The sequence below is a fragment of the Zingiber officinale genome, chromosome 4A (assembly GCF_018446385.1).
Source record: "Zingiber officinale cultivar Zhangliang chromosome 4A, Zo_v1.1, whole genome shotgun sequence".
In the NCBI taxonomy this organism is placed as follows: domain Eukaryota; kingdom Viridiplantae; phylum Streptophyta; class Magnoliopsida; order Zingiberales; family Zingiberaceae; genus Zingiber; species Zingiber officinale.
Genome location: NC_055992.1, coordinates 58704052 through 58730219, shown reverse-complemented (window position 1 = coordinate 58730219; position 26168 = coordinate 58704052). Strand labels below are relative to the sequence as shown.

The 26168-nt window shown below is 35.1% G+C and overlaps 1 protein-coding gene across 6 annotated transcripts in view; it reads right to left on the bottom strand.

Moving 5' to 3' along the window:
- Nucleotides 1-495: 495 nt before the first annotated feature.
- The window catches only part of LOC121969944 (small RNA degrading nuclease 5-like), a 43879-nt gene continuing 18206 nt past the window's right edge, over nucleotides 496-26168 (bottom strand). For 2 of the 6 annotated variants that reach the window (XM_042520274.1, XM_042520272.1), the window contains exons 8-15: nucleotides 24850-24909; nucleotides 9257-9312; nucleotides 6991-7051; nucleotides 6575-6839; nucleotides 4309-4490; nucleotides 3927-4222; nucleotides 789-927; nucleotides 496-689 (exon numbers count right to left, since the gene is read on the bottom strand). In XM_042520274.1, coding sequence (XP_042376208.1) covers nucleotides 804-927; nucleotides 3927-4222; nucleotides 4309-4490; nucleotides 6575-6839; nucleotides 6991-7051; nucleotides 9257-9312; nucleotides 24850-24909 — 1044 coding nt within the window. In that variant the 3' untranslated portion in view covers nucleotides 496-689; nucleotides 789-803. Of the gene's footprint in view, nucleotides 690-788; nucleotides 928-3926; nucleotides 4223-4308; nucleotides 4491-6574; nucleotides 6840-6990; nucleotides 7052-9256; nucleotides 9313-24849; nucleotides 24910-26168 lie in introns of those variants that run through there. The other 4 variants (XM_042520275.1, XM_042520277.1, XM_042520276.1 and 1 more) reach the window with 4 other exon arrangements.

Sequence of the window (26168 nt, the reverse complement as noted above, 5' to 3'; positions counted from 1 at the left end):
CTACACTAATCTTCAACCATCCACGCTAAGATATCCACACTAAGATGGTCAAAATTCTGACTTGCCTATTTCCAAATTGATTGAACCATGAGCTCTTCTTCAATTATGCAAGTCATAAAAAGACAATCTTGTTGTATTCCAAAGAAATTCATGATTGTTTATCATTGATAGGGGTACATAAAACCTTAAGAAAAGATATTACAGCTTCAAAACTATTTTTGACTACATCGACAAGCCATTGTGCCAATCAACCAACTTACAACAAGGATCATCTTGATTTTTTCCGCCAGTGTTCAGTAGGAGTAATACCTTTTGAAATCAAAGTTCAATCTAAGCTCAGTGGTAGCAAATTTCCTGGGGCAAACTAATAACATACTCATCGCTCTTATGAGGGTCCCAAAGTTTAATCAGTGTACACCGCATGTTGTTTATAGTTACAGTTACATATACAAAATGAAAAGTGCAAACACAGCGTTCCACCATAACTAACCACTCTTTTGACTATCAAAATTAATATGGAATGAGATTGAAAAATGATTCTCTTCTGCTTAGGCAGAGTTACATGCATCATTTATAAATATGGTACCGCTACAACAATGGACCTCTCCAGTGATGATGCTACAGGATGTTATTTACAATGATGTGCCGCTAGCTGTTACTGGTTCTAATCTTGTAGACTGTCAAATATCCTGTTTGAAAATATTTTTGAAAGCAAGCTGTTATTCGTCGATAGAACTCTTCCGCATCACTAGAGCCAGTATTAGTACCATGGAGAAAGAAAAGCATACCATTACAAAGCAAAGTCAATGTTTGACGCTAGAAAAACAAAGTGCCACTTCAGCTTGTGCTTGGAGTTCTCCCAAGGCTTTCACAACTTCTTCCCGGTTGATTATTTTCTCATTATCCTCTTTAAGCAATTTCCTTAGTCTGTGCCCACGAAAAGGAACAGATATAAACGAAGTAAATCACAGAATATAGTTTCAATTTTCAAATAGCATTTAGGGAGATAAACATGAGAACTAAATTAACACAGAAAAGGAAGATAAGCATTAAAACAGTATATAGAGCAAGGACACGGGGCACTGATCTAGCGAGCAACACTGGAATGTTTAAGTATCACTGGTGCCCATAGCAAGTGAGGGTTATCCTCCTTTCAATTCTCTAAACCCCTTTTCAATTGTGTTAGATTATTTTTCAACATGAGGTAGTTATCCTCCTTTCTCCATTAATGTCATACTAATTTTGTGTGATTTGAGGGTTCAACTTGGTGTCTCACATCAATTGGTACAGCAACTCTCTGGTAATTCAATTATTATAAGAGTCGAACTTCTAATTCACTATTCAATACTTAGCATCCCTTGCACCATTTCATCCAAGTCTCTCCTTCAACATCCACTCCGTATTCACAAGCTGCCCACCTTTGCAGCAACAAGGAGTTAACATCCCTCCAGCAACAAGAATCTTCTCATGACTCCTTAAATGAGCCCTTTGATGTTGTAATCTAAGAATCTCTTGTTATTTTTATTATTTCAAAAGTGAAAGACCCTTAATTAAACCTCAACCCCTAATTGAACAAGAGGACATTTATAATAGACTTTTATCGTGGAACACTCAACTTTTTATTACAAGTGATCCCAGACCTAGGACACAAGAACCCCTAAGCTAACTCTAATACCTAACTCCAAAAGAGCCCCTTGATAAATTACCCTATTCATAAAGCATTCAACATGACCTTCATCATATAATTGCTAGAATTCTTGTTGTATTTAATGACCCTTATCACCTAAAAAGCACCCTAATGATCCTTTTCTTGACTTCCCAAAAGACCCTTAATGATCCTTTACTTGAGCCTCCTAAAGAACACTCACAATCTTTTAATTTGAGTATTCTTAAGAACCAACTAACAGTCCTTTACTTAACGTCCTTAAGAACCTTTAATATCTTTTGCTTAAGCCTTCTCAAGAGTTCTCTAATAATCCTTTACTTAAGCCGCCTTAAAAAACCTCTTAATAATCCTCTACATGAGTCGTCTCTCTAATGTTACCACTTGTGCCTTCTAAAGAGTTACCATTAACTTAAACCCCTAAAAAGTACTTATTTGACTATCTTTTATTTCAGTCTTCTGGAAAGCACTCTAACAAATTCATCATATTTAAGGTTTCCACAAGCTATTGACCATAACCCAAGCCTAAGATCTAAAAGAGCAAAAGTAGGAACAAAAATTGAAAAAAATTGCTGATAAGATATTGATGGGTATGTGTCCATTCTTAGTAACTTTTTGACTTAAAGCTCGTCAACATATTGATTTGATTTCTTTGTCTATTTCTATCTATAAAATTGAGTTCTACTGGGTATATGAGAGAGACAAATGTCGACGCTAGGAGGAATAAGTTGAGTAATGATTGTTCCAAAAAAATATATGGATGTACCTTGTAGAAAAAAAAAACAGATATATATATATATTCTTTAGCCTTAGAAATCCAGTAAATAGTGCTATAAAAGCATTTGCAATCATCATTCACACTATGAGAAAGAATGAATTTTGCATGGTTATTTAATTTATCAATTTATTTTAATATTATTTTAATTTTTCAAATAAAGAGTATGGTAAATTAGTGAGAGGCATTCGAGCCTTCATCTTTCCATTTTGACTTTGTCACAAAGGAACCATAGAGAAGACATCCACCTCTAGTTGAGAAGAATACTTCCACTTAGTTTAAAGGAAGACTTAAACAGAAGAGAAAAAAGTCAATACTTAAACTCACAAGAATCAAAATCAGAAAGCTACATGGGTTTCTCACATATTGAAGACACAACTGAGAAAAAAACAAAGAAATCATGATCAACAGACTTAGTGTTATCATTACTACTTTTGTGGAAACAATGACAAGAAAGAAGTTGATAACTCACCTGAAGTAAATTTCTTCTCAGTTCGAGAGAACATCACACTTAACAGTTTAAATCCTATTTTAAATTATTAAGATGTTCAAATTTTTATAGTTGATTATATTTCTTGAAAGAGAATTTTGCGAACCATTGAGACTTTTAAGGAAAAATTTTTACAATTTATTGTAGGTGAAATAAGTCATATTTTTATAAAGAACAAATCTCATTGTCAATTTATTTTATAAAAGGGGTCAGAATCTCACGTATTAGATTCATCCTTTTGTTAATAATATTTACCTCTTTGGTGAATTGAGTTGTTCGGGTTTTCTTTTACGGTGCAATTTTCCATGCTACATCAATGCGCCATAAGATTAGTTGTCCATTGATCTCAACTCTACATAAAATCTTTAACTCCTGTACTTTCCTCAATTCAAGTTTTGAAGTTACAGTTTCGATTGGCCATAAGGTTATTTGTCTATCCATCTTAATTACTAAATTGCTTATTGAAATTACATTTCACATATTTAGTTTTAATTCTACTTAACTTGAAATCTTTACATTTATACTTCTCTCCTTAGTTCAAGTTTCAATATTATTTTATTTACACTCATCATTTAGCATAATATTACTTATGAATAGCATCTAGAAAGGAAGATTATCTCTAGTTTCTAAAGTACAAAAGCAATTATTTTAACTATAATTGGATAAATTGAATAGTAGAAATATATAGTTAATTGAGTTCAAGTCAATTATTCTACATGGCTTAATTATCCAATCCTATTACTAATGTTAAAACTACATTTCATATATACATCATATTCAATTTTAGTTTTTAAGTTTCACCATTATCCAAGCTCGAATTTATCCTATGCACACTCTTGATGAGCACGACATCATCTGAAGATAATAAAAATTATAACTATAATCATTATAAAGTTTGTTATTTTACTCTATCAAAAAATAGAAGTCAATATAAAATATGAGTACAACGTAACAAAAGAAAAACAGAGATTTTAATCTAAGAAGACAGTAGATATTACCTTTGGACAATAGCTGTATCTCCATGGCCAGTAGAAATAATTAACAGTGTGTTTTTCGGCAATGCATTGTGTAGCTTTTGTACTTTATCATTAATCCCAGATAGAATGTCAGTCAATTCTGAGCTTACTGAACCATAACTTATGGCTGCCCTGGCTGACTTTTTTTTACATGTCAGGGATGATATAACCTCAGCAACTCGATACTGTAACCTTTCAACATCCTGAGCTTGCTTCTGAAAATAAGAGAATAAGCTCGTAAAGCGGGTCCAGATAAAGCTTGCTTTATCATTCTTGACCTGAAATGAGAAATCAAAATGAGATATACTTTTGATTTAACAATGTAGCAAGAACGAAGTCAGATGCAAGAACTAATATTTTGAACCTGTTTTATAGCTTTAGAAAGTGACTCAGAATCTGATGCTACTGGAATTGTATTGCATGATTCATCGGAATACTTCCTAAGTATAGAAATATCATCAATGAGAGAACAAGTTTTCCCATTTTGATGCAAAATAGAAACAAGTTTTCTACGAGTGACTTGTGGGGGAGAGCCAAAATCAGGTCCTGGTGCAACAGAAGCTAAGTATATCAGCTACTCAAAACAATAGATTATCAAAATGGAAACACCCTTTAAAAGGTAAAATAATGGACTTGGAACAAATTTCTGACATTTGTCTTTAAAAACTGAAACAATCAGTACAAATGCAATGAATGCATGACAATTCAATTATACCAAGCTCAAAGGAACATAAATTCATCCAACAACAAGCAGTTCAAATGATTACAAGCCCAAAAAAGACTCTTAACAGACAGCTCTACTTCAAAATTTAAATTAAAATTTGCAAATTTGTACCAGATTATACAGAATTTGGAGCTCTGACTACAGCACATGAAAATATCCCTTCAAAAAGAGAAATTTTAAAGGTGGCTTTAACTCATAAGCAAACCAAATCATTAGTAGAACTTACCCTCGTATATTAAACACTTAAAATCATCTCCTTGCATACAACAAGAAACCATGCTAGTTCCAAATATTTGGGATCTACTATATCAATCTTATCCCTTCATTGAACTCTATGCAGGTTTATAGGTTTATAAACTTAGCTATTTGGATCTACTATATAAACTATCTCTACATTGTATGCAGGCTAATATCCCTAGCTATCTTGATCTCTTAAAACTTCATGCAATTGCATAAACTAGAAATACTCAAAATATTGCTTGCTACAGGCACAATACAAATCACAATTCAAGTGTAATTCAGTGTCAGTCGTCATGACCATAATGTATTATTGTGATCGCTAACCAATACCAATACTAGTCGACACATGTAAATGTTATTGTAATTCCCTTGCTAACACAATTTTGAAAATACTAACTGAGGTAGAGTCTATCGCAGCTGAAACTGATCAAGATAGGCTCATGTAGTGATTCGTCATTCAAGTCTATCTACCGGGTCAAATGAAGAAGATCAAACAATAAAAAGAGAAGAGGGGAAGCACCAACCAAGGCACCAGTAACAACCAAAAAGAGTGACACCAAAGTAAAATGATTTAATTTGTATCAATATCTTCTACTTGTGTCTATTCTAGCTCTAGTTGCCTAGTTCAAATCTTAACTTTTATTGATTCACAGAGATATATTTATAAACACATGGAGAAACCAATTTCTATATTAGATATCTTGAGATCATCATTTAAACTGGTCTTAGAAAATTAGGGTTGACCTCACTATGATGCTACATGATCCAATATTCTCATCTAATGTGCTACCCTCATTTTGATATATATATATTCATTATCAAAAATATATGTAATATTTTTGTACCTTTCTATTCTTAATTTAAATTCAATTAACTTTCAAATTTATAGGCTTGTATTTGGAGGTAACCGAGCTAAGTAGATTATCGTTCAACAAAATGGATATTATCATACTTTGAAGCAAGGGTCCAAGTTTTGTCACAGTACCGTACTGTCTGGACAGAGTTCAAAACGCCAACATGGCAAGCTTGATACAATTACCTAACTCCAGAATATTATCTACCATCAACTTTGTTCTGAAAAACCACAAGTATGTCACCATACTATAGTTAACAAAAAAAAAAAATACTCTAAGCTCATTATAATTGGTAGGCTTAGACCGCAGGCATCTAGTTAATGCAGTTGTTTCAACCTCAACAAGCTCAAAAATTTCCATTTTAACAGCAAATTCATGAGGCCGAGAGTACCTTAATACTTGTGGTAAGGACATGCTACATGAAACCCCAAAGTCACCTTTAGTAGAGGTTATTAACCCATAATTCATACTCAGCTAGATAATAATCCAAGAAATGGAATTACCAAGAAAGGAGAAATAATAGTGATTCCTATCTAGGTGGTCTTAAGCCCCGACTATACTACATATTTGAATTGAACAACTAAATTCAAACCAGGATCAAAACACATGGAAGATAGATGAAATATAACTAGCGCAACCAATAGAAGGTATTGTCAAACAGTCCCACTATCCTTTAGAAGAGATATAGCAAACATGCTTTCGAAAGGTTAACTAAAATGTACACCATTCAGTTACATAAGCATTTAGTAACTGACAAACAATACTATTTCATATAAATGATAACAGATAAGTGACTCGCTGATTCAATGTACCATTTCTAATCTTTAGAAGTGCCAAATCCATAGCAGTTTTTGCATCCTCAATACTATCATGCCCATTTCCTGAAGCCTGAATCTCTCGCGAAAGAAATTTCCGAGATAGAACTCGTAGAGCTGTCTTGTAGGCACCAGGCCGGTGCTTGTACAAAATAGCAGTATCAATTACCAATTCATGAGATATCTTCAATGCTAAAAGGTCATTCTCAAGAGAATGGCCAACAAGAACCGTTTCTTTGTTCACAAGCTTCAGGAAGTCTCCCTACAAATCAAATACCCAGCAGCTAAATCAATTTTTAAAAATACAAATAAAGGCGGTAACAGTTGACAAACTTTTGAAACTGAAACAATATGCAAATCACATTATCGAAGTTAGGAATTTAACCAGAGAACAATAGACATTTCTGTTAGACCTGAATATCCCCAAGTGTTGTTGTCACACCATTTAGCATCTCACCAGTAATTCCACTAAACCTGCATGAGTTAAAACCTTACTTTCTGGAAAAAGGACTAATGCCATTAAAAAGAAAATAAGTGCAGGATATAAACCCATAGAATAAGCAACATAAATTGCATTTTACTATATATTATGACTTGTACAATCACAACCAACTTTAAAAATCTTCTTGAAATTTAAAAATGGTGCAAGCGAACAGCTTCTCCTTGATATAGTTGGAAGTTTTCACTGCAGAGAAGTGCATATAAGGATCCTTTTCTATAGGAAATCTGTTAATGATGCTGCAAGAGTCATCATTAACAAAAATAAATAATAACCTTGTGCTTTATGCAGATTCTTTCAGATGGGTCATTATTATATATCCTTAACCTTTTCTTCGTACACCACTACTCCTAAAATATTTAGTACAAAGCCAAGGGAAACTAAATGAGTCATTCTAAAGAATACTTTTCAAAATTCATAGAGATTTTATTTTCATAAGGTTAATAGAGCAATCTTATTGAGTGCTTATTATGTGGATTTTAGTTATAAGAAAGAATATTATCAAAATAAGCAGCAAAAGACTTCCCAATGAAAGAGCATCGAGCTAAATTCATTGCCTGCATGAAAGTGATCAGGGTTGGTATTCAATGCTCCCAAGTGGTAAGGTATAAACACTTGGGAGCATCAAGTGTTTAGGTGAACTCGGATTGCTCAGGGACTCAACACAGTCTGGTTCTTTTGTTCCATTGGATGACTTGACATGGTCAAATTGGTTGAATTGTGCTTAATGGCTCGGAGGATGAGGTGAAATCAAATGCAACCAAAGATGAATGGCAGAGTAACTAAGTGATTGAAGGCCTTACAACGTGTAATCTAGAATGAGGAGTATGAAGCGGTTGTTGGTTTGATGGCTTGATGCCCTAATGGGGGATAAACATCATAGGTGACGCTTGAAAGAACACTTAGAGAAGCTTAGAGAGCTTGGTGCATCCGAAGGACCAATGACCTAATGCAATATGAAATCGTGGGTGAGGCGTGAAGGATAGCATGATGGAGCAAGCTTTAAGGGATTAGTGCACCCAATGGACTAAGGATTTGACACAAGGTGGGTTTTAGGGTGATGAAGAGCATCAACGAGATTGAAGAGTTGGAAGCATAAGAGTTGTGAGAAATTAAAGTGATGTGTAGTATGGGGCTTTCAATTTTAGACAAAATCAGCAAAATTGATGTGGGTACACAGGTAGGAGTAGAGTAGCTAATGGTTTGGTTGAAGCATTCAAACGAAGAATAACAACTCAACAAATATAGTTAGAGCTTGAATGCTTTGATCCAAACTTATGTGTAGGCTTAAGGTGAGGTAATTCAAGTGAAGGAGTGATCTCTGTGTAAATTTAGTTGACAAGAGATGAGCAAAAGGGTTTGAGGGGCATAATTTTCAATTGACTGCCTAGTTATTTGTTGGTCACATATCAACTACTCTTATAGTTGAATCAACTAGAAATTATTCTTGACAACTCGAGGCGAGAAAAATAAAGTCGTTGGACAATATCTATAAAAGATTTTGGAGAGCTTTAAGCTAGAAATATTCATAAAAATTGTTGTTGTGTGCTACCAATGCTCAATGGTTTCCAGGATCTTGAACAAGGTTGAAGGCATCAACTCAAGCTCTTAGTAATCCCTCTTGTATTTTTTAGCTTTTATTATTTGTTGTATTTGAGAAGAGTGATCCTAATGTTCAGATTGTAAGAGATTTACTCTATAAAGGGGTAATTTAGTTAGGGGTGGCACATCGGATCTGTCATAGGTTGTGGAGTAGGAGTGGAATCTCCTAACCACATAAAACTAAATGTGTTGGCATTGCTCTATTTGTTTCTATTATATTTTCGCTAAATCTAAACTTCGATGCTTGATCATATTATTTGAGCAAGTATGCTAAATTAGATGAACTTATCTAGATTCATAAAGTTTATAGAAGTCTGACTCTAAAAAAGTCAGCACATTTTTGTTCAAGAAAGCTCAATATGCATTGCATCAACAAATTATTGCATCGAGATGACCTACATGGAAGAGTTGCAACTTCAAAAAGAGTGCATTTATGTACTGATAAAAAGGGTAATTGAGCTACTAATATTACAAGGTTATGATTTTAATAACTATGCAAATAATCAAATTAGGGACAACTGACACAAGACACCATTTTTAGCTAAATAAAATTCAACTCCATGACATCTATGTACTACCTAGTATTATAATCCAGGATATTGTTGAAAGGTTTAACTAGTTTGTCAAGCACCACCTGGGAAGAAAAAAAATTGGGTCAGTTCATATTATTATTTGTGTAGAATAGAAAACATAGCATCAAAAATCAAGGATGGCATGACAAAGAAATTAGAGCAAAAGTACCATCCATAAAGTGATAGAGTATGACAATATGATAGTTCATAATCACAGGATTCGTGTGTCATTAAATCAAAATTTATATTATAAAAGACATTTTGATAATATAGCTCATATTCTTTATCTCATTAGATTGTTCAAGGAAAGCATAGGTGTGAGGATTCGACACTGAACCCAACCCCCAACTCCATAAAGTGAGATTATAACTATAAGGATAACAATATGATTTTCTTTTGTTCAATTCAGTAACACTCGTGGTTTTTGTAAGTAAAAGATAATGTGATGGTTACAAGAGAAAAGAACTTAATATTATGCTACCATAAAACATTTTGATAAACATAAATCTTCTTTTATGTTATTACTTGTTTTGAATCTTACAATTTTGTAAGTGCAAGTTTACCTAGAAGGAAAATTGAGCAGATGGATAATAGAGAGAATGAATTTCTAAAATTTTCTATCCTTTGTATTACTAACATTCAGAGAGAGGCTGGAAAACCATATGCATGAGACATCTCTCTCATCCACCATTTTAATTTTGCCAAAGCAGGCAGAAATCAAATCCCTCTTACTCAACAAGAAACACCAACCAAAGTCTCCTTGTGAAACAATATCCACCCGCAACTCTAAAATGCTAACCAACCTTGCAAGGGTCAGAGCCACAAGAAATAAACCTCATCCTCAAAACCCAACACTAGACACATAAATACCAAACTTGTGGGTCGATCAGTCTAGGCAAGCAGGAAAGATCCATCAATGTGGGTCGGGTCGAGAGATCTCAGCAGGTAAGTCAGTCTAAACAGGCTTAGTGAGCCAATTGATTCAGCCATATCAAGGCTTAGACACTTCAGGCTATTTGAACTCGGAGGTCTAATAGGTCAAACAAGTCAATAAAACAAGATTGGTTGGTTGTGTAGAATGCACAAAATAAGCCAGCAAGCCAAACAGGTCGAATAGGTCTCGGATACACAAGGAAGTTTAGGCCAACCAAGCAGGTTGGTCAGGTCGGACAAACCAATCGGGCAGGACAAGCAAGCCAATTTAGTTAGGGGGATAATTGGGTCACACATGCAAACTGGGAAAAATTAAATGTCCAACTATAAACCCAACGCATTAAGAACCCAACTTGAAGCCCACTGAGGTTGTGCTTATAAGGATAGCAACATGGTTTTTGCTTTTCTTTTACCCAATTTGGCATAGCTCACAGTTTTTATGAGGATAAGATGATATGACACTTTAAGAGCTACGAACATGATATTTAACCGCATGTAAGCCATGGAAATTCATGGATAAGACATGGCAATGCTAAAAGGAGATAGCAACAGGGTATTTGATGAGATGAGATGACACTTGTAAGAGAGAACATGATATTTAAACATATATAAGACATTGTAATTCATGGATAAGACATGACAAAGCTAAAAGGAGATAGCAACAGGGTCTTTGACCATATATGCCCATGGTTTTTCATGGATAAGAATATAAGAACAAGATCTATCTTACAAACTAATGGGTGTAAATAGACAATGCACTAAGTTTTGATTACTATATAAGGGAGAGAATTAGGAGTCATGAAAACTTAGAGAAATTACCAATCTTGAAGGAGACAGATATTAGGTATTGCTAGAATCTAGAAGAAGAGTTTATTGCCAAAAAAATAAGGAGCCTGTGAAGAAAGGAAAGAGGAAAAGAGGAACAAAAAGGGAAGGAGAAGAAAGAAAAAAAGAAAATAAATTAAGAGTATTTGAAGTTTGGAGGAGAAATCAAGAAGAGATGGTGTTCCTCTAGTAGGATATCACATTGGATAGAATGAATGATATTGTAGCACAATACCAAGTTGTAAATGATATGTATAATTAACAGAGTATTGAATAATATATCTAGTGAAAATGCTATGTGATTGTTTAGGTTAATTGTTATATGGAAATTAAGCTTGAAAATCTTATATGTTATTGACTGACTATGGCTATAGTTTAGAGTCACCATGGTGGTTATACATTTTTCAACATGATTCTACATTGTTATATGTTAGTTTTATTGGAATCATATGCTATCTACACCACTCGGGCTAAGTGTGACAATTCTGGTCCCATTTAACTCACATTAATTGTGGTTGTAACTTAAACCTAAAAAGATAATTAACTAATTAAATAGAAATATGTGATGTTATTTATAGTCATAAATGAACTATATGTTGCCCCCGAGGCAACGGTGCAACGGCAAATGCCTTCTTAGTTTCATAGGTATATAAGGATTGAGTCGCAGCTTCGGTGAATTAACGGATGAATTTGCGGTTGATCTAAGAATGATGGGTTGATGGCTCGCACATTACAAGCGCTTCCTGATTTACCCTAGGCTGTGAAAAACTTCCGTGTCGGGCTAATTAACCCCAAAATTAGTCTACGTAAGCTGGAGACGTGATGCCAACTAAAAAAGTTGAAATGAGATGAATAAATTTAATTTGGGCATTAAGTTGAAATGAAATTGGATTCAGATTAAACCCATCAAATAGGTGTAGTGATTAGGGTCACATGGGTTCAAACTAGGCTCAATTCAGATTTCTTTTGATCAATTTATGATTGTACCAAATTTTATTTGATATCTGGTTTAGTCAACTTGGAACAAATTAGAGCATTTTTTTTAAGCAGTTAGGAATAATATTCACTCTCCTCTTTTTCTCTCCCACGCACATTGCTAGCCACATGCCTCCCCTCTTCTCCTCTCCTGACGCAACAAAAACTAATAATCTCATTGATTCATGCACGAAAACCAGAAACAATCTTCTAAAACATGTTGATCCCGCAGAATATCAAGAAAATAGACCACTAAACTCATCGTTTGAGAAAAGAACGACCACATTAATCCAAAAACTATCCAATAACAACTTAAATAGGTGTTTTAATAGGCTAAAAACAATCTCAACCATAAAAAAAAAAAGGGCAACTCGGTGTACGAAGCTCCCGTCATGCGGGGTCCGGGGAAGGATCCATTGTACACAGCCTTATCCTGCTTTTTGCAAGAAGTTGTTTCCAGAATTCGAACTCATGACCTTTTGGTCAGATAACAACAACTTTACCATTGCGCCAAACCTTCCCTTCAATCTCAACCATAACTCGACGAAATTATTAAAAAAGATTAAACTTGATTTGCATCATTCTCCCCATGGTAGAGAAAATTTACCCTTGAATAGTGTGCCACATCATTATGAGAAGAATCACCATGGAAATGAATCAAATATTTCACATTAAAAACAACGATAATACGAATATGACTAGATAGCTTCAAATGATAGGCATTGGAGTTTATCTTCTCAACAATCTCGAAAGGACCAATACTAACAACTTGGTGTACTCCTCAACGGTAAAACGATCGTTAGTTAAAACGGCACACACAAAATCTCCAACATCATATTCTAAGTGTCGGCACTTTTGATCTGCAAGTGACTTATCCTCGTCAAACTTAGCAGAGATAATATAGTCAAAACTTCACCTACAGGCTTAAGTTGTTATATTGCTTATCTTGTTACCATCCTTGCCTCATAGTCAAGAGAGGATTCAGCCTCAATGCATATACGACGCATAATCTTCACCGCTATCTCTGGATAGGAACCAACTACACTTTCACCACTGAGCATGACACCGTCTATTCCATCAAAAACAACATTTGCGACATCTATCAGCACGGGTTGGGCATGGGGATTTGATCAACGATTCTAGCATTTGAGTGGTAGTAATTATAGGCTTGCCGATGAGATTGCATTTGTAGATCATTTTTAATGCAAGGAAAATTTTCTCAACAATATCTCCATTCCAAGATCACCTCGAGCAACCATGAAAGAATGTGTTTCCTTCAAGATCTCATCAAAGTTTATAACACCTTCTTGGTTCTCAATCTTTGACATCAACTTTATTTTTAGCATATGGCCCAAGGAACTGCCGACTAGTAAAAAGATCTGATCCCTTGCGAACAAATGACACTGCAATCATATCAATGTTGTTTGGAACATCCCAGCCCATAATGTCTTCCTTATCTTTCTCAATTAATATTGGAAGATCAACCACAACACCCTGAAGATTGGCATTCTTCCTCTCACCTAGGATTGTGTTCTAGCAAAGACATCTCACAGTTCCAGCCTTTGGGTCGTATGATAGGACATTCAAGTTTATGGTACCGTCATAGCACAATATTGTATTCCAAAGTTTCAAATGAACAGGAAGCTTTTTGTAACTCATAGATATCATTTTCTCATCCCCTTGATATTGTAGTCAGTGGTGATTGTAATTTCTTGACCTTTAGTAAGCTTCATAGGTTTCTCATCCTTCAAAAAGCCATGAAGCTCAGGCTCTTGCCAAGGATGGTACACGTCGAGTGAAACATAGTACTCCACAGTCAATCATCATCCACTACTGATTTCGGCATTAAACAGGAGCGACGAGCTACCAATGTCATCCCGACATCTCCTTCTAACAATACTTCGCTTATTGCCTCCTCCCGATCTCCTATGAACTCTGTTTCGCCTTCTTTACAATCATCATTCTCAACAAACAATGTTTTCTTTCCTACCATCTTTTTACACTCTGATTATATGTGTTCAATCTCTCCACAGCTAAAACATCCGGCAGATATACTGTCATCATATATTGGCTTATCATATATCGTCATCATAGATAGGCATTGGCGACACGGTCTTTGTAGTGGAATCCGCAAAGCCATCAAATATGACGCCGAAGGATGTCAGCAATGAAGTAGCAAAACGACCACGAGAAAATGAATTTAACGATCCTAAAACGCCAATGAAGACAAAATCATCGAAGACGCCAGATCCATTGTCATTAACAAAAGGGTCGTTCGTCAAGGTTAGATTCTGTCTGAATCTTGTCATGCTCTGGGAGGATCTTGCAAAATAGGATCCTCCTCATAGTCCTACCACCTCGAATTTGGAGGCAAACATGGGGATGGAGTTATCTTGCGGCCAGAGCCCGAAGTCACAAGCAAATTTATCAAATGCTCTGCGACACCTATAGGGAGCCTTCTCATCAAAAACACACTCTTCCTCCTCCACCGACTGTCTCATGAATGGCCCTGGACCGAACTTCCTCTATTCAAGGTTCCCAACATCGTTATCATCCTCTGTATTAGTTGATCCAGTCAAACCGTCCGTCGATCATCTCTCAAAACTATTGCTCCATATCACGATCAAAAGCATTGTCAACACGTTGTTGTCTTCTCGGTGGCATGATTCCACATGATTAGTTCAGCTCTGATACCAACTATTTTATTGGTCCCGTTGTTTCACGCACGAATACGAAAACAATCAAAAAATAGTAACCAAACTCATCGTTTGGGAAAAGAACAGTGTGGCCAAATTATTATTGATCTAAAAAATATCCAATAACAACTTATACAGGTGTTTAAATAACTCAAAACCTTGACTTTGCAAAGACAAAAATAATCTCAACCCTAACTCAGCAAAATTAATAAAAAAGACCAAACTTGATCTGCATCATCTCCTCACATGATGCCACACTATCTCATTCTTCATCCTCATGCGTCGCCAACCATCTAACCCTCTCCTCTCTTCTCTTTCTTGTTACGCCACCATCTTTTTGAGAAAATGACATTTATTACATTTTAGTCCTTCCTTTCCAATTTTCTCCTCCTCTTCTTCTCTTTCCCTTTGCCATCCTACGATCCCCTCGTTTGGGAACACGATCACCATTGTTAACCTCCTTTCTCCTTTCCTTCTTTTTATTTTTGACGCTGGACAAAATAATGATTATCATACGGGCAAGACAAGAAGGAAAATTAGGTGAGAAAGCAAGAAAAGAATCCAAAGAATACCAAAGAGAAAATCAGTCGTTTGCTAAAAAAAGGAAACTTTATTAATAATTGAGGATCGATTCCTTATAGAGTTAGACATGCATTTATATAGACTTTAAACCCTAAAACTAAGTAAGGAAAAAAATCCTAAAATATGGACCTCAATTTCAATCTACTAGAGAAAGAAAAGAAATCTTTCCAAAAAAAAAAAAGTGACATTTCTTGATAAAAATTAAAATTAACAGAACAAACGCTGATATAGACAAACTATGACTCATAAATACCAGAAATATCAAAATTGTACTAAATACCATAAAAATAGAATTACTAAAAATAACAAAGATGCTCCGGAGAGAGCCTAGACGGTGGAATTTAGGCCTGAAATTTGGTGGTTACAGGTTCCTGATAACAAATATAGATTTTGAAATTTCTCACGCGTGGCTGCTGACAGAGCCTAATTCCGAGTCCCGAGTCAAAAGTTATGATCCTTTGAAATTTGGGTTGATAAAAGAACTCGCCCTCGAGTTCATAGTAGTCTCATCATCATCCACCGAATATGGAGTTAAGTGCTTCACATTAAAGACATCTGACATCTTCAAATGACTAAGAAGACGCAACCTGTTGGCATTGTCGTTGATCTTTTGCAGTATCTCACACTATCCAATCTTCCGATCTTTGAGCTTCTTATACTCGCCCACTAAGCAACGACCATGAGTCAATACAGCCCAAACAAAATCACCAACATTAAATAGTACCTAATGACGATAATGGTACCTGAGACTTGTACTTGGTGTTATTCTCTTGAATAGCCTGCTTCACTTGCTCATGAATACCCTAAAGCCATCTCGTCTACTTTGGGATTGAATCGTCCTATACATGTAACAGGAGTTAAGTCCAGAACCCCAGTTGTGTTCCGCCGACGATCTTAAAGGAACTCAAACCTGTAGTCCTGTTTCTCGATCTGTTATAAGTAAACTCTGCTTGAGCGCTAAATCCCACTGCTTCAGTTTAGTCCTGTCAAACACCTCAGAAGATTGCCCAAACTCTGATTCACCAGCTCAGTTTGCCCATCTGTCTAAACTCCGATTCACCACCTCAATTTGCTCATCTGTCTAGGGGTGGTAGGCATTGCTAAAATTCAATTATGCTCCCAATTTTTCCCATAAGCTCTTTCAGAAATAGCTAACAAACTTGGTATCATGGTCTAAAGTCATACAATGAGGAATGCCATATAAATGCATGATCTCCTTGAAATCAAGACAGACAATCCGGACAATATCTATAGTCTTCCTACAAGCTACAAAATGTGTCATCTTTGAAAATCTGTCAACCACAACTAGAATAGAATCTGAGGTTCTTAGGTGCAGAGTAGTCTAATACAAAATCCATACTAATGTCGAACCAATGAGCTTCAAGAACATGTAAGAGAGTATACAAGCCTGCATTGGTGAGAGTACCCTTAGACCGCTGGCAAACAAAGCACCGGTCTATAAAGTGGGCTACATCGCTAATAGAAATCAGCAGAGATAAGAACAAGTATCTTGTCACGATTGAAATGTCCTTTATTATGAAGTTCATTTATAATCTATAGCTTTAGTAAACAATCTGAAACACAAGCCACGAAACAAATAACCATTGTGCAGAATAAAATCACCTCATGGAATATCCTTCCGAACAAAGGGTTTATTGCGTACATATCTACGAAAACCTCAAAATCGATAAGCTTGTTACTCATGGTGGTAAGTAACGAAGAGTGACGGCTCAAGGCATCTGCTACACGCTTCAGGCCCCCCGCTTGATGTCTTAATGTAAAGGTAAACTTCTGTAAATAAGCAACCCACTTAGCATACCGCCTACTCAGCTTGTGTTGGTCGTTGATGTACTTTAAAGCTTCTTGATAAGTAAACAAGCTGAATTCCCGCTGTACCAAGTAGTACCATCAATACTTTAGATACTGAATAACAGTGTAGAATTTAAAGTTATAGGTAAAATAATTTTTCTTGGATCGGAACAACTTTTCATTGAAGAAGGCAACCGGACGCCCAGATTGGCTCAGAACACCCCTATCCCAAACCTCGAAGACTTAATCAAAATCAGGAAGTGCGAGAATTGGTGTCTTAGCCATCTTCTAACAAGTTGAAAACTAACCTTCGCTTCTTCACACCACTTGAAATCTCGTCCCTTGACACACTTAGTGATAGGAGCAATGGCGATAGAAAGAAGCCAAGCCATGGAAACTTCTGACATCAAGCAAGAACCTTAGCTGAGGCCACTCCAAGACAGCGTCTATCTTTGTTTAATCTGTGTGCACACCATCAGTAGACACAATAAAGCCAAAGAAAGTTACCGATGTAGAAAAGAAAGAACACTTCTTCATGTTGATAAATAAGCACTCTGTCTTCATCTTTTCAAAACCAGCACGAAGGTGATCGAAGTGGGATGCCCATGTTGAACTGTAAACGAGAATGTCATCAAAGTAAACCACCATAAATTTTCCCATGAAACATTGCAGAATTTGATGCATAAACCTCATGAAGGTGTTGGGTGCATTGGACAATCCAAAAAGCATGATCATCCACTCATATATACCATGTCGCATCTTGAATGTCATCTTCCATTCATCCTCAGGTCTTATTCTAATTTGATGGTAGCTGCTTTTAAGATCAATTTTTGAAAAGACCTTAGAACCGGATAGCTGATCCAACATGTCATTCAAGTGGGGAATTAAAAATATGTACTTCACCATGATCTTGCGGCTGTCAAAACACATACGCCACGAACCATTTTTGTTCGGTACTAGTAGGACTGGAACAGCAAATGGGCTCATGCTCTCACGAATATAATCTTTCTCCAATAATTCCACCACCTGTTGTTGCAATTCTTCAGCCTCCTTGGGACTGAGGCGATATGTTGATCAGTTAAGCAAGTTTGACCCTGGAACAAGGTCAATCTGATGCTGAATATCTCGCATGGGTGGTACAGAAGGAAGATCCTCTGACATTATATCATCATAATCTACTAGCAACTCTTATACTTCGGCCACTCTATGCTTAGGCGCGGTAGCAAAGCATAGACAACGTCTACATGCTCCATCTCATCTAAAAACCTGGATATAAAAAGGAGTTTAGTATTCTTGGCTACCGGAATTGGAGTGGTTCCTTCCTATCATAGCGCCAACACGATCTTCTTTCCCCATATATTCTTTCGCCCATCACGAACAGTATTGCAATCATATAGCTAAGGTCACCCCAATAATACATAACATGCATCCATGGGCACCACATCACACCAAGCACTATCAAAATATTTGCCAAGTGAAAAAGACATGATGCAACGTCGGTCTACTACCTTAGTGTCTTTATTCGGCCAAGATAATTTATATGATTTAAGATGATGGTTTGTTTTCAACTGTAACCTGAGACTACATTTTCACAACTATCGTTGTGGATGATCATCTTGCAGACTTTATTTATGATTAAAGGTGCAGGTAGTATAAAAAATATTACTTCTCAACCAATTTTCCTCTGAACCACCTTTGGGAGTCAGCACTCTTACGAATGATCAATGTCTCTTGGTCATCACCATAAATCACCTCGTATGCATGGTTGTCAATTGGTTCAGTCTCTTTTTTCATATCTTACTTGATCAACAGATTTTTGCCTTTCCTGCATCGGTTAGCCCTGTGTCCTTGTTCGCCACAATGATAACACGTGACAAGAGCATTAAGATTAACATGTGAAGCAGTTGCAGTATAGAACGTGAGCCATAAGGGCGAATTGATCGACTATTTTGGTCCCCCCCCTCACCACTAGCCTTCGGTTATGTTGTTTTTCACAACTAGTATGCACTAGTAGACTTCATATACCGACAAAAACGAATAAAGACTGAGGGCATCTTGTAGGGGCTGATGCAACCCCCCAAGTATCGTGTGACCGTATGCTCCTCCGTCTCGGACGGTCAACTGATGGAACTCATCAGTGTATTCGTCGACCAATCTCGCACCCTATCACAACAAGTGAAGTCGCTGAAACATAGTTTAAATATAGCCAAAAGGTAAAAAGTAACCCCTCAACTTCATCTTCTCCCCGTCATCTATTTTGGCCTTACCCTGTCTGTCCCATGAGCTCTGCATCTATTCCCACCATGCCAATGTTCGCTCACCTTCATCCGATCCAGAACCTGCTTTACTCAAAGATTCGCTCCACTTCGTTCAACCAATCGACGAAACTCTCTGCTTGTAACGTACTAGAAAAATTTGAGTAGTTCAACCAGAAAACCAAGGTCTTCATAAAGCTCCTCACGAATATGACATTCTCGTCTTGCAGACGGATGATAGTAAGGATTCTCGAAAATAGACTGAGATCCTCAATTTTAAATCTCCCGATCTTCAAGATTTCACACAGCCGCCATTACTGCCATGGGTTACAACTTGTCTTTGTAAATCTTCAATCGTCATCATGTCTTGAACACTACCGTCCACAGTGCTTGGCTTCCTCAATCAAAACCTTATTGCAACCGCGACCACGATCACGACGACCCTCCATTGAACCTAACGCTCGACTTTCTCAATCGGGTACTGCCGACTCCGATACCAATTGATGCCGGGCAGGATAGAGATCATCCTGCGGACAAGACAGGAAGGAAAATTGGGAAGAAAGGAAGAGAACCCGAAAAAATACCAAAGAGAACTCATCGTTTGCTAAAAAAGAAAACTTTATTAATAATTGAGTGATGCTTCCTCATACAACTAGATATGCATTTATATAGACTATGAACCCTAAGACTAAGAAAGGAAAGAAATCCTGAAATATGGACCTCAATTTCGATCTTGCAGAGAAAGAAAAGATATCTTTCCAAAAAAAATCAATTGATAGAAATTAAAATTAACAGAACAGGACACTGATATAAACAAACTATGACCCAAAAATATCAGAAATACCAAAATTACCCTAAACACCATAAAAATAGTAAAAATAGCAAAGATGCTCCTGCCTAAACGGTAGAATTTGGGTTCAAAATTTAGCGATTACGGGTTCCCCTTATCAACCATTTGAAGTTTGAATTGATCCTACATCAATTTTCCTCCCCTTGCTGCCTTGATAATTGCAGCCACCAACCAGTTGCTTTTGGCAAAGCCAAGAGCAGACCGATGATTGACCTTCCTTATTTTCTAAACCTCCTAATCTCCTTGAACGAAGATGTTCGTATATTGGCCAATTAAAGGTGAGAATTGGTGAACATGGTTGACATTGGGAAATGACTAATTATATCAGACGATATGGTGTTTATGGTTGATTATTTAGGGCTAATTTGTTAGGGTGTTTCACCTACCTTATTTCATCAATTAAGGGAAAGGGTAAATATCCTATTTAATTTTATTATATTAGTATTTTAGGTTGGTGTGTCTATTTTAAGGAGAAAAAATGTTGTTTGATAGTAGTAGATATCTCGTTTAAAAATTTAAATTATATCCCGGTAGTGGAATTTAGATTGGATCTATATTCTTCGACTATAGTTGATTTTAAGATTTTTGTGTTATTATCATTACTAGAGACTTATTAAGATTGGATCTATCTACTTCGAATATAGTTAATTTTAAGATTTTTTATGTCATTATCGTTATTAGAGATTTATTTTAAATTTTTTAAGTTATTTTTCATATTGTATTTGTAGTACACATTTGAGTGAAGCACATAAGGTAGTGGTCGCGAGGGGTCACTTGCGGTTAGTATCTACTTGTACGAGAAGAGTATAGCACTGATAGGACTTTGGCCCATACATGAGATGATGTTATTAATTGAGGACATTGGCTCAAGTTATTTTTTAGTGGATTTATTGGTGATTAATTTATTAGATATATATTATTGGTGATAGGTTTATTGTATGAAAATTTAAACGAAAATGATAATTAAAAATTATCTTAATTTGTGATAAAAGATGATGATAATAATTGTGATTTTAAATATTAACAAATAATTATAATAGAATGATACTTTACTATATATATATATATATATATATTGAAGAACTTGTGCTTTACTACTTGATTTAGATTAAATGCATCTTTTCAAATTACCTATTTAGCAAATTTATATTCATCAGTTTCACAGACAAAGGTGACCTTTTGAAGTTATATTCGATTTCAAATAGTATTTAGACTTGCACAAAGATCCTCGATTTGATACTTCGTTTTATTTTGTTGTACTATTTTGTTTCATTCATATGTTCTTCAGTACTATTAGATTTTATGTACAAAAATGATAAATATACATGCCTAGTTTGTTGAACTTTTATTGAACTTCTTGATTATCTTGAGTTAATAAATGTTTATATGGCTTTTGGTTTCCCATTATCACATTGTCACCAAGTGTGTACCTCCTAGTAAGTGGAAATTATACCCTAGGGTGTGATATATTAAAAAGTACTATTGGTTTCTCTATTTGAAATTGTAAGGTTTGAAAGTAAAATCACCAAATATGTGTAATATTATTTACTTAGTTCTTGCTGAGTGTATGATCATTGACTTATATGGTTTTTCAAATATAAAGAGCTGATTTATCCCAATAAAGTAGAGATATGTGCTATGTTAAAAGGTCTCCTAATTCAGTAGTCACACAAAATGATTAATTATATTCTAAATCATTTGTTCTCGTACTAATGTCTTGTTATCTTTATTTGTTCATGTAGTTACACAATTTGCTTACTTGGGGCATCACAATAGGCGTCTTGAAATATGCTTTGATACTTGGACACTCCACTTAGCCCATACCTATTTGGACAATGACAATTCAAGTGGACATGTTAGTACTATATTGGATGTGTGAATTTTTTTTAAATGCAGCAGCGTCAGTTGTTAACTCCGCCCATGGCGAATAATCTCCGTTATGGCCAGTCTCAAGCCCAGATAAAGGAGAGTTATGTTAGGTTGCTAACCAACACTAAAACAAAGGCAAATATTATATATGGAACCATCAAATTATAAGCAACGTTAGTTGCTTAAGCAAAATAGTACATGACGTATGTGAGCCAAAACGCATAATAAACTAAATTAGTAGAACATCCTATAGTGTACTTTTGATTTTGCGTGATGAAACTTAAGTAGACCATCTTTTAGTTTAGTCATTCACAGTGTTATTGTAACATAAATAACTCACAAGACCTAATGAACTAAATCTTTAATCTTGGATTCTAAATACTTCTATTCAATATTACTCAACAAAAACAAAACATTCTCAAGCAAAAAAAAATGTTTTGTTAAACGATGAACTCTCTCTCAAAACCCAATCAAATGTTCAGATGTAAACAGTGAAAAAAACCTTGTCCCAAGCAAAGCATTAAACACTCAACCTGATGGAGAGTTATGTATATGATGAATAAACAGTCTAGACGAACTATAAATTTCTACAAGGATTATTGAATCAAATGGTACATAACAATTAAAAGGATATCTGAGGATCAAGGCTTGTGTGGCAATGGAAATGAGAACTGGTTCTGATGAATATGTTAATACCCAATGTGCCAAAGGGAACATAAGGAACTACTTTAAAACATTTGTTATTCAATATCCAATGATATCAAAATCAAAGCTTAAATTATATAAGAACCAAAGTAGCATTTGTAGATAAGCCTCAGCTAAAAAGACATGCAAATTGGTTCAGGGGAGTAGAAATAATGTAGAAATATATGAACTAATGATGCATTCATCAAATAACTCAAACCAGTCAAACATTAAGGAGAAGACATAAAGAATATGAGAAACTTCCACTATACTGATATATATAATATGATAAGAGTGAACTGCTGAAACAAATGTTTCTAAAATCTTTTGAGATCACTATACCCCCCAAGCTACAAAGAAAAAATTTATAAGATTGTGACATATCCATGGTTTAAAATTTTGACCCGTACTAGAATTTCAGTCGCCGATTGGAAGGATGTGGTTTCAGTATCATATCGTACCATGCTAATGTGGGTACTTTTTTTACTTTTTAAATATAAATGTACTTTTTTTACCTTTTAAATATAAATGTATATTAATTTATTTATATTTGATTATAAAATATGCTCTATATTTTCAGATGTTCAGTTCATATTTTAATATTTTCTACATATTTAAATTTTATAAAAATTATTTAAAAAATAAGTAATTCCTAAAATTCAAAACTAAATCTAAAATTATAAAATTATTTGAAAGGCTCAAAGATAATTAATAAAATTATTTGAAGGATTTAAATTATTTTTTGAATGTATTTGTAAATTTTTTAAATTTATTTGAAATGTTTAAGAATTATATTTATAAAAAATATATTATTTTAAATTTATATTCAATTTTCAATATATATTAAAAAATTAAATTATTTTATAAAATATTTTATAACTACTATTAATAATAATTATAACTATTATATATAATTAATAATTTATTTATACTTTAAAAAAAAATTGTGGCTGACGCGACCACGCGATAGTCACCATAGGGTCGTCGCGACACCATATATAATTAATAATTTATTTATAATTTAAAAATATGCAACTGGCGCAACCATACGATGGTCACTAAGAGCATCTTCAATGGGATGTTAAATGGGCATTATAATGGCCATTTAATACCCCCTCTCCATTGTGAGTGGGCATTATAATGCCCACTCACAAGAGAGAGGAGAGAGAGTGTTCAAAGGTTTGAACACCTTTGAACACTCTCTCTCTCTCTGAATTTTCTTTATTTTTTAAAATTGTAAAATTGTTAATATTATTTTAAAAATTAGTAAAAGAGATGAGTGAGTGGACGGTGGAGCTCATAAATAATGAGTATTAATGTTAAAAGGGATGTGGGTGAAAGAGATATGTTGTTATAATGAATATGTGGCAGTGGGCCCATGTTTTTTGATGAGGTTGTGGATGTTATAACGAATTAGCGTTGCGGATGCTCTAAGGGGCCACCGCGGCACCGCTACCCTCGCGGAGGGGCACCGGGCACCGCGACCCCCACGGAGGGCTATTGCAGGGTCACAACATCATCCACTACCTCGCAAGGTCTCCACGACCTCGCAACCATGATGTCGGTATGTGTCAATGTCAGTCCCAACAGAATGGTAAATATAGCTCATTTCAAATATTGGGCATAATCATCCATATTTATGGGTTAGATCGTTAACTAATTAAGAAAAAGATATTTTAAAATATTAAGACAATGTGTGAGATTACTGAAAAAAAATACAATGTTTCAGATCAATTAGGTGCAGCTATAATAGATGCTAAAATGAGAGGCAATAAGTTAAGATGATATGGATTATGGATAAGCGTGAAGACAACAAATAATCTACAATTCGACAAGTTGACTTAATTAGAATTAAAGATGTGAGAACTAATAGATGCTAAAATGAGAGGTGATTAATTTTTATTGTTATGTCGTTGTTCCACTAAATTTTATGATGAAGTGAGCATGAAGAAAGCCCAGAGAATGATCTTCAATTGAACAAATTCTGCAATATCAATTTTTCCAATGATAATTGCAATTAGCAATTAGAAAATTGCTAAAAATACACAAGGTGTTGAAACAAAGGCAAAAAAACATATTTGTCACGGATAAAATAAAATAGTAGATAAATAATTAGACTACCTCTCCTTCAACATCCACCAATGTTATTCTTGTGAGTTCAAACCCTTCAGTTGTTACACACTGACAATAACAGCAAAAATGTCAGTTTTGAAATAAGAAACTTAAAGGAAAAAAAATTAATAGCATACACACTCATACCAGAATCAGATATTGAATTAAAAGACATAAAGGAAAATAAGGACAAAAATATTACACAACAAACAAAAAAAGTATAAGATAGGATTCGAAAATTTTATATCCAAGGTCTGGAAGTACCCATAGCTACTTAGGGTTCTAGGATCGAGCGCGGCCAATACTACACCAATTTCATAATTTGGCAAATAATAGGGCTACCATTAAAGCCTATACAGTGATTTCCCATCAAATGAAACAGATTCAAATTATCTATAGAAAGATAGTAAGGTCAGTTTTGAATGGTTATTCAACTTAGTAGAATATTTCCTAAAATAGTGTTGCTTTAAGTCTCACTATATTTAATAAAAGAGAGAATTGCATCAAGTCTAATAAGAAGTTATTATATAGGATTTCTGAGGCCATTAAGTTCCCATGTGCCCAAGATGGTATAGTCAATTTACAACCAAATTATCAGCTACTATTATTATGCATTAATGGAGCTGTGATGATAACTTCTAGTGCCTACAATATAATTATGAACTTCACATCAAGGCTGAAAAGATCATTTCTGCAAGTTGGCACAAACAAAATATCTTATTCCAGATTTCCAGACTAATCAGAACATGAAAGGGATCAAGACCAACCCTCACATCGAAACCCTGTTTCCATCAAGAGTCAGTTCATCTGCAACAAACGAATGCAGGAGTTATCCCAATAATCATACTCTTTTTCCACAAGGATTTCTACCACAATAGATGAACACGAGACCAATTGACTCTCAACCATATTTCTTAATGAGTGATGCTTCCTCTAGGTCAAGTAATCGAGGTGAGGCAAGTACATGGCAGTTTTTCGACTTGTGAAGCTTCTCCAACTCTAGCAATGCAATGTGAGGTGAAACAAGAACAAACTAACTAGTTTTTTTTCTCCTTGACAAGAAGAGGCATGAGATCAAGACAACTGGAATTTCCCCTCCTAACTCATGACTAGCACCATGTGTTGGCACAACATTGAAATAGTATTCTTATGGTCGAGGACCAATACCCTTGGCTCAAGAACCTTGCTTTACTACATGGCCCATCACAAGTCTATACCTAGCTAACCTGTTGGTTATATAGACCTACTATTCCATTTTCTACGTTTCTTACATATCTATGTGACTGCTATCTCAAACATGAAACAAATTACAAGTGCAGTAGAATCCG